This window comes from Onychostoma macrolepis, chromosome 19, assembly GCF_012432095.1.
Source record: "Onychostoma macrolepis isolate SWU-2019 chromosome 19, ASM1243209v1, whole genome shotgun sequence".
In the NCBI taxonomy this organism is placed as follows: Eukaryota; Metazoa; Chordata; class Actinopteri; order Cypriniformes; family Cyprinidae; genus Onychostoma; species Onychostoma macrolepis.
Genome location: NC_081173.1, coordinates 33,771,169 through 33,781,091, shown reverse-complemented (window position 1 = coordinate 33,781,091; position 9,923 = coordinate 33,771,169). Strand labels below are relative to the sequence as shown.

Below are 9,923 nucleotides of genomic sequence, written 5' to 3'. Positions count from 1 at the left end.
AATGGTGCCAACCAACAAATTTCTTCATGCTGCAATGTATGCTGGGTAAGACCATATTAAAAACTCCCATCATGCACTGCATTATAAATTATTATTGTCACCACCGTTGAGGATCGTATGACAAGTGTTCATGTCTAAAAGCCTGAGCTGATGCAGTTCTTCTTCCTAACATGTAATCACTACAGTAGCGTTTGTTTAATAGGACTTTCTTTTCCTGAAGTTCAGTAATAGCTAAATATCACAAATGATTTAAAAGTAGAAAACATAAGCTAATCTGCTACATCAAGTTCTTGATTCAGCAATGCACAAATGTTTGCTGTGAAACAATAGTGCACTTGCTTAAAAGCAATTTACTTTGATTTACTAAAAGGGTCAAGAGCCCAACTAAAGCAAACACTGATCTCCATGATGGTGGCATCATTTTAACCAATAAAACATCAACATCTGATCCTCTGTAATTCTCAATAACAGCAGGTGTTCATCACTAACGCACAATCATCATTTAATTAGACACTTAATTATCTCATTAACTTTAACTCTTTGAGGACTTGAGATTTGACTTGAGACTTGCTTGTGACTTGAAAGGAATGACTTGGTTCCTCCTCTGGTGAAATCAGCTGCTGAGTTCATGGGTGGAACAAAAATATGGCAGGACTTTTACTTTCTGACCCCTGGATTGTCCGCCTCTGCTAATATGTACTTTTAAAGTACCAAAATGGACCCTTTAGGTACAAACATGTACCTTTTTGAAAAGGTACAGCCCCAGTGACAGCTTCTGTACCTTTATTTCTGAGAGTGTTGCATACCCCTTGGCAAATGTGCTGTTGCGCCCCTGACAGGAAGTCACAGTCACTTTGTCTTTCAACACTATCAGTAATCAAAGGAAATAATCTCAAAACTTATAAAACAGACAAAGTCATTTATTAATAAATATTTTACAGTAGAACAATTCATTTTCCCTCTTATACCCAGAAAAGCAATGTTAATCATGATTGGAATACAGCTAGAAGAAAACAAAAAGACAATAAACCTAAAATTGTCCCAACAGTCACTGATTAACGTTGATTAATGCACCAGATAGTTTGAGCATACTTTAATGATGAAGAACATTGGCTAATGTTTTAAAGGGATTACTATTATACTGGACAGCTATATAGAGTTTCCCCGATATTCACATAGTCCTACAATAATCAACAATTCATAGTCATTGAGCTTCATTTGCAATATTCCAGTCACAAACAACAATATCTAAACTCACAAGACTGTAACATTATAAATAAAAAATTTCAGTCACAGCTTTTAGTACGACATTTTTACTGCATAATGTTTAGAGCAGATGAAGTTTATTTTGATCTCTAATCATTTCAGTTTCATCTGATTTTTATATGTGGGTCAAAGAGGAAATAAAATTCATTATTTTTCCTGACAAAACTATCAGTAAAATGTGCAAAAATTGTCAGTGGGGCAGTAGCCTACCCTCAAAGGGACCCTTGTACCTTCTTTACCCCAAAAGGGTGTATATATATATATATATACTATATATACTAACCCTTAAGGGTTAAATAAGGTACAAGTGACAAGTTGTTCTGTCAATCCATCTAAGGCAACTGTGGTAAGGAAATATGGGTAAAACAACTTGGCAGCAACAGATATTCAGCTTTACATGCCCTCTTCCACATGTTGACACATATTTAAACACATTTGTACAAAGCACACATACAGACAGGAACAAAATGCAGGAAAATCTGGTTGCTTTGTTACGCTGTAGGCTTCACATGCATATTCTACTGGCCTTAGAGGTAAAGGTCGATGCAAATCAACATGAAGTTGTTCTGTGTGAGCACCTTTATCCTATGATGAAACGTATCTATCAAAGGATCACTCAATGGTTTGATATGAAAAATGATGTAAATTCTATGGCCTTCAGTCTCAAAGCAACTTGGCAGTTTATTTGGCAGCATGTTCTGGAGCAGCGCCTTAGACTTTGATTTTTTTTTCTCTTTAATTCATCACTCGTATGTTTGTACATGCATACATTCATCTGTGTGTGTGTGTGTGTGTGTGTGTGTGTGCGCACGTTTTTGTGAAAAGTCAGGACATAGATGTGTATAATGACAAAGGTATGACATAGATATTACAAGGTGAAGGTGACATCTCAGGACATTGACCCATGTCTCCACTTTTCAAAACGCTTATAAATCACACAGAATGGAGTGTATTGAAAATCTGAAATAGCAGAAAGTCTCCTGTAAGGGGTAGGTTTAGGTGTAGGTCAATAGCACATACAGTAAGTACACTATAAAAACCATTACGCCTATGGGATGTCCCCACTTTTCACAAAAACTAACATGTGTGTGTGTGTGTGTGTGTGTGTAATATTTGTATTATCTGTTTTTGGTTCCAAATAAATCAAATCACAGCAAAAAAGCTGCATATTTTAAAACTTAATTATCATTGTCAAAAAATTGCCTAACTGTGAAAGACTCAAAGAAAAAAGAAAAAGAAAATGTTTATATGTAATATATACATACATATACAGTACTGGTAGATTACTGAGAAATTGTAGTCTGTTACTGTAGCCATTTATTTGTAGTAAGTTGTGTGTTTGTGTTATTGTTTATTATTTGTGTGCATATATTTGTATTTGTATTTTTGGACTACTTTGTTTTGATTATTGTCCACCTGTTTTAGCAATGTGTACGATACTGCATATGTGCAGGGTAGAAAAATTTGAAAGTTAAAAATGTGCAATGGAGTAACTTTCCTGACCACAGTTTTTGACCACTTCATTACTTGGAAATGAATTTTCATTTTGAAATACAAATTGAATTTGTAATTATTTTATTTTTAAATTTAAGAATTTTCTGTTAAATAAACAAAATTAATTTCAAAACGAGGATGGAGTGTCTAGTGGAGTGTGTGCAAAATAATCACTGGTTCCTGAATCCATAGCCTAATATATAGGTCAGACACCCATGACAAAATTTGTAGTTGGTAAAGTAACCTATTACATTACACATTTAGGGAATATAATCAGACTAATTTTTGATTACTTTTGACCTAACTCGTTTATCACATTGATTTAAAGCTGCAGTCCGTAACTTGGCACTCTGTCTTGTGGAAGAATATTGTAGCCGGAGCTAGTTCTCTCTGTTTATGTCTATGACGAATCACGAGGTACTGGGCTACTCCGACTGTAGCTTATATAGGACAATATTTTACCATATTGATATAAAAAGAGAAAGAAATCTATTCCATTCATTGTTATAACCAACATGAAGTGCATTAAACGTTATTATGTTAAGGTTTCCCAATGGGGTTTGTGAGTTTAATGAAGAGCTAATAATTAAATCATAAAAAGTACAAAGAAAATGAACTATTTTAAAATATCAGCAATCAAAATAAAATGTTAAAAAGGTGAAATATTTTTAACATTTTAGAAATATCATAATATATTATATACATATATATATATATATATACATATCAGAAAGCTGACTGTTTGTATAGTAACCAGAGCTTCTAACAGCAGCTGCAGTGACATGTGACTTCATCAATTAGTGATTGGCTATTTTATTGACAACACAATGTGTTTCAAAGATGGCCACCGAGTGAAATGACTTGTGGGATACTGCAATAAGTTTAGTATACCACCACTATTAATCAAACATTTTTTATTATTTTTTAATGTAATTATTATTATTATTATTATTATTATTATTATTACCCTTACTGAAATGAAAATCATAGAATCACCCCTGATTTGCAAATGTTAATTCTGAAAGATAAACCAATGCGAGATGTTTGTGCTGAAACATCATGTCCAGAACAAGAAAGTATCGCACTTCACATTTTCTGACTGTTTCAAATCGCTTTTTTGGATGTTTTTGTTAGCATGTTGTACGGCTATTGTGACTAAAGTTACCACTGTCTCTGACTGTACTCACAGAAAGCAGAGCAATGTTGTAAACCTGTAAAGACTCCGCCCTCTTTTGGAAAGGGGTTGGGAAGCAGCAGCTCACTTGCATTTAAAGGTAGACGTTTTTGCTCACACCCAAAAAGGGCAAATGGGACATGCCATAATAAATTATCTGCAATAATATAATGTAATTAAAAGTATTTTTTATCTGTTTTTATGTTATTCAGATTACCGTAATTTCCGGACTATAAGCCGCAACTTTTTTCCCGCACTTTGAACCTTGCGGCTTAAACAATGACGCGGCTAATATATGGATTTTTCCCGCTTTCAAATTTTTTTTTTCAAAAAAATACATTCTGTGACTTGCTCAGTTTTTTGGCGGCATGAAGCTTTCATTAGACTATAATGAAATTGCCGAACGGGTTAAGGTCAAACAACTTTTTTGTTTACTGTTTAGATTAAATCGAGCACGCTCAAACTTCCCATCATTCTGATTACGGTAGTCATTTTGTCACCCTCATCATGGCAAAGACACGGAGAAATGCATATGATGCAGCTTTCAAGTTGAAGGCGATTGATCTGGCTGTTGGAAAAGGAAATAGAGCTGCTGCACGGGAGCTTGGTCTTAATGAGTCGATGATAAGATGTTGGAAACAGCAGCGTGAGGAATTGACTCGGTGCAAAAAGACAACTAAAGCTTTCAGAGGGAAGAAAAGCAGATGGCCCGAACTAGAAAATGAGCTCGAAGACTGCTTCAACACACAGCAGACGACTGAGGTGTTTCAACTGTGCAGATTCGACTGAAAGCCAAAACTATCGCCACCGCGATGAAGTTTGAGGATTTTAGAGGTGGACCATCGTGGTGTCTCAGATTTATGAGACGTAAAGGCCTGTCCATCAGGGTACGGACAAGTGTGTGTCAGCAGCTCCCTCCCGACTACGAGGAAAAAGTTTCAAACTTCCGCAGATTCACTGATGCAAAGATAGCGGAGCATTCCATTGGCCCGCACAACATCATAAATATGGATGAGGTTCCTCTGACTTTTGACCTGCCTCTCACTCGGACTGTAAACAGGAAAGGCGAATCATCCGTCACGCTGAAAACAACCGGGCATGAAAAAACGCACTTCACCTGTGTTCTGAGCTGCACGGCATCGGGAGAAAAGCTTCCACCGATGGTGATTTTTAAACGCACAACGATGCCAAAAGAAAAATTCCCGAGAGGAATTGTTGTGAAAGTCAACAAGAAAGGATGGATGACGGAAGGCCTAATGCATGAATGGCATACGGAGTGTTACGGCAAGCGACCGGGAGGATTCTTTCACAGGAACAAGGCATTGCTCGTTTTGGACAGCATGAGGGCCCACATAACCGATTCGGTGAAAGAAGCCATCCATCAAGAGGATAAACTCAATTCCAGCTGTGATTCCTGGAGGCACAACAAAGTATTTGCAGCCACTCGACATCAGTGTAAATCGTGCATTTAAGGTGGCGCTCCGTGTTCAGTGGGAGGCTTGGATGACAAGTGGGGAGAAATCCTTCACTAAAACGGGCCGCATGCGAAAAGCAACTTATGGTCAAGTCTGCCAGTGGGTCCTGACAGCGTGGAGCATTGTCAAAAAATCCACTATCATCAACGGGTTTCGAAAGGCTGGACTGCTGCGTGTTGAAGAGGGCTCAGTGGGGGATTTGCCTCCGGATGAAAGTGACGAGAGCGACAATGAAAACGATCCAATATCGGATGAAGCAATTCTGAGGCTATTCAACTCCGACACCGAAGGAGGTTTCAGTGCACAAGAGGAGGAAGATAGTGACCAATGACTTTCTTGGTAGGCTACTGTTTACTGCTAATTTTTTTTTTTTGTTACAAGCCGTGTTTCGTTAAAGCCTATTTATTTTTGTTACAAGCCGTGTTTCGTTAAAGCTTGTGTAAAATTAATTAGTTTCAATGTACCTGTATGCACCTGCGGCTTATAGACATGTGTGGCTTATTTATGTTCAAAATAATTTTTTTTTAAATTCAGTGGGTGCGACTTATATTCAGGTGCGCTCAATAGTCCGGAAATTACGGTATATGTAATTAATCAGTTACTACCCAGTATTGTGTGTGGATACATATACCTTTATCACACAGTGGACTTTTTGCAAAGTGAGAGACATATTCAAAAATGTCACTCAGCTCAACAATTAAAAAAAAACAAACAAACAAACAAACAAAAAAAAAAAACGGTAACAGTTTATAATAACTGCACACTATGAATCATTAGTTAATCATTAGTAAATACTCAATTCATCATTTATAAAGCATTGTTCCAACATTAATAGGCATTAGTAAGCAGTTTATAAATACAGCTATAAATATTTTGTTCTTGAGCATATCTAGAATGTTTAATAATTGTATTTTCATACTTTATTAATGATCAGTTTATAATTTCTAAATTATTACGTTATTTACAAACCAGTTATTTAGGATTTGTCAGTACATTTATGAATCTTATTATTTAGACACATGATAATAGTTGCTCAGTGTGTTAATAAATGCTTTATTAACACATATTCCTGCTGTAATTCATGATTATAAAGTTATAAAACATTTAGTAGTTGCCAGCCATCTATTTTTGTGAGCTCATCTAAAGTGAGGACTATTTATACCTTATAAAGCATTTACAAATTATATTTAAAGGCTCATTTATCTTCCAAACAGACAAGTTAAACAAACACAACACAGAGGGATACAGAACACAGAATTTTTTTTCATAATGCAAAAAGGAAACTGTACAACTATACAACTAAAAAGAAAAATTAAAGTGTACAGTTGGACATTTTCATTTTTTTTTATCTTGAAATATATATTTTTAAGTTCTGTATCCCTCGGTGTTGTGTTTGTTTATTTTATTTTTTTCTGTTAGGAAGATAACTGAGCCTTTAAATCTCCTTTGTAATAGATATGCTTATAAATCAAGAACAATGCATTTATAGCTGTATTTATAAACTGCTTACTAATGACTATTAATGTTGGGACAATGCTTTATAAAGGATGAACTGACTATTTACTAATGCTTACCTAATGATTCAGTGTGCAGTTATTATAAAGTGTTACCAAAAAAACATTAATTACAATATTACAGCTGATGGTATATCACACACCCTAGCTGTAGAAGTATGTTGACAGAATCTTGTTTGCTCTGAAGCCAAATTTCATAAGTAACTTTGTAATTTGCATCATCAGGTGCTCAGGGCCATGTGCACTTTAATCATGTTCAGCTAAGATCATTATAGGTTCCCCAGTACCTGTGGGGGCTCTGGATTCTCCTGTACTGGAGCCTGTATGTAACGTCTGTTCCGACGTCGCCATATGACGACACCAATCATCACAGCCAGAACCAGAACCAGAATCCCCAAACTCACTAAAACATACACAATCCGGTGCTCTACAGATGGAAGGGGAAAGCAGGAAGAAAGCATTTATTTTTCTCATTTTTAAACCCACTGTTTAAAGATTTTGTAAAGCTCTCAATGCTTCCTGTTTTACTTACTATGTTGTCCATCTGTGTCCCTTTCTGTATTTGTTTCCTTGTTTGTTTCTTTACAGGATATTGAAAGGTTAGTCAAACAGTTTAGCAGTAATTTGGTGTTTGAATCATGATGAATTAAGATCTAAATGGATTTTAAAATAATATCTCTAAACATCCCCTGAGTTTCTCTCACCTGTGACTGTCACTGTGATCAAGATGTCTCCTTTAGCGTCCAGAACTCTGTATGTTCCTGCATCATGGGCCGTAAACCCATTAATGATCAGGTTTCCATCACTGACATTCATTCGTTCACTCTGAACCCCATGGCTTGTATTCCACACTTCACTCCACTTTCCACTGGAATTTTTCTCCACTTTATCAGCATTGGAAAACAGAACATGCAACTTCAGCTCCTCACCAATTTTCACAGTAGTCTCGTCTAAAGAGAAACAGAATGATTAATCATTATTATAGTGGTAGTTAATCAATCAAAGCCACAATCACATATTTAAAATTGGGGGACCAAATGTAATCATTTAAATAAAATAAAAAAGCACATGCTGATAGTTTGATCAGCTATGTATTTACCACGAATCTGAAGTTGGTACGTCCTTTCCTTATGCTTCACCTCTGATTGATCATTATAGTAATAGGCTCTCAAAAGGTATTTCCCAGAGTCATTCAGTTTCAGATCTTTGATGATGACGTCACAGGCTTCTTGTTTAAATACTCGGCCAGAACAGTTTTTCTCCTGACAAACAGGGATGTTTTCTGACTTACTAGTTAACTCAATTTTAAAATATTTTCTGGCCTCAAATTCACATGTCAATGTGGCGTTGCCTCCCTTTTCTTCTGTCAAAGATTTAGGAGTGTTTCCTACAAATATAGACAGCAAAGAAATAATTCAATACAAAGTTTCAGTACTGAAAAATATGTTTCTCTTCATTCTCTATAATCAATGTTATCATAAAATATTCTAGGACAGAGCTATTTCATTATTTTTTTTTTATTTTTTTTTTTTTTTGCTCAAGACATTTCACCACACATCCAAGTGCCTTCAACAACTGTGAACTGATGGTGGAGTTTCTCTAATATTGAGTATCACAAATTAATGTATAGATTAAAGATTAAGGTATCTGCCATGATCCATTTGGCCATTGTGCTTTTCAGGTTACTCCACTGTTTCTGTAATAACTGTACTGTACATTATTTTGGATAAAAGTGACTGATATGTAAAATAAAAACATTAAATGCTCACTATGGGAAGTTTATCTTGTAAACTATTTAGTTTTAAGTATTTTGTGTATTTGAAAAAAAGCACAGCATATATATATATTCAGTGAATTGCTGGAAAAAAAAATGTTTAGTAATAAATGAGCTGAAAAGAACTCCAAAGATAAGTCTGAATATGTAATGAGGTAATATGCTGGAAAAATTCCACCATCAATCCACAAATGTCCACCAAAGTCAGTTGGCTGAGGGACTGTAAAAAAAAAAAAAAAAACTGACAAGAACAGCTTGAACTGAAAATCAAAATGTGTTTTTTAAACAAAGATTCATAAGCGAATATTACACTGACCACTTTGATAGACCAGGCAAAGTAGCAGCAGCAGCAGCAGATTTATCCGGTTAAACCTGATAAGGATATAAGGGTGTTTAAAAAAACTTACTACATACTAAAAATACTACATAACTGCCTGCGATATTGGTTACTCTAAACTTTCACTTTTAAATTTTATTAAAAGATTTAACGTGGATCTTGAACATGACAAATATGTCTAAAATAAGAAAAATCAAACTATTATCTTAATCTTTGACTTTATAAATGATTTCAGTGTTAGACTCGAAATGATCTATTAAACTCAAAAGGCTTGATGGACACAAACAGAGTGTTTTTACAATCAGTAACCTGCTAATAACCAATCCTCTCATCTGAGTAATCAATGTAGAACAATCTAATAATTATATTAATAACGCCACTAATGAAAACCATCATCATAATCACAATAATGGATATGTTCAACATGACCAAGTCAACTCATTTCCACATCTGCAGGTTTAGTTTCCACAAACACAACTATTGGTATTAAAATACAAGAACACACGCTGGATTTATATTTTAAAACATAAAAACTTACATTGTAAAAGGTGTGAAAACTTCAAGCATGTTTAGTGAGATTCAAGTAAAAACAAAACTGAAAGTATCACACAGGACTAAGGTGCCTCCTAGTAAGGAGGAGTCTGAGTCTTTATTGCCCTTTACTGGTTATTCTATCAAATCAGACAACGCTATCAGATGGTGAACAGTTTTGTATGGTGTTCAGTCACTGACATCATTTTGGGAATTATTTATTTACTTTAATTTTATTTTGAAGGAACACGTTACCCTGAGAGCAGCATGATCATGTGCTATTACTATATTATGGGTGGTGAAATCTGATCTCAGATTTACTGTGGATTAAAAATACTTATGATATCCTAATGTAGTT

At 35.1% G+C, this 9,923-nt stretch overlaps 1 protein-coding gene across 1 annotated transcript; it reads right to left on the bottom strand.

Moving 5' to 3' along the window:
* Nucleotides 1-6,984: 6,984 nt before the first annotated feature.
* Nucleotides 6,985-9,612, bottom strand: LOC131525800 (uncharacterized). The gene is made up of 6 exons (XM_058753752.1): nt 9,573-9,612; nt 9,014-9,069; nt 8,023-8,310; nt 7,628-7,873; nt 7,456-7,503; nt 6,985-7,350 (listed from the first exon to the last, which is right to left on the bottom strand). The coding sequence occupies exons 1-6, from the start codon at nt 9,599-9,601 to the stop codon at nt 7,193-7,195; spliced, it is 825 nt and encodes a 274-aa protein (XP_058609735.1). The 5' UTR covers nt 9,602-9,612; the 3' UTR covers nt 6,985-7,192.
* Between the last annotated feature and the right edge of the window lie 311 nt (nt 9,613-9,923).

Excerpts from the sequence above, each read along its gene's own strand:
- LOC131525800 (XM_058753752.1), bottom strand. The coding sequence starts at position 9,601 with ATGCTTGAAGTTTTCACACCTTTTACAAT. Across the intron at positions 9,070-9,572 it reads GTTTTCACACCTTTTACAAT|GTTTAACCGGATAAATCTGC; the intron begins GTAAGTTTTTAT and ends TATCCTTATCAG. Across the intron at positions 7,351-7,455 it reads GGACACAGATGGACAACATA|AGCACCGGATTGTGTATGTT; the intron begins GTAAGTAAAACA and ends TTCCATCTGTAG.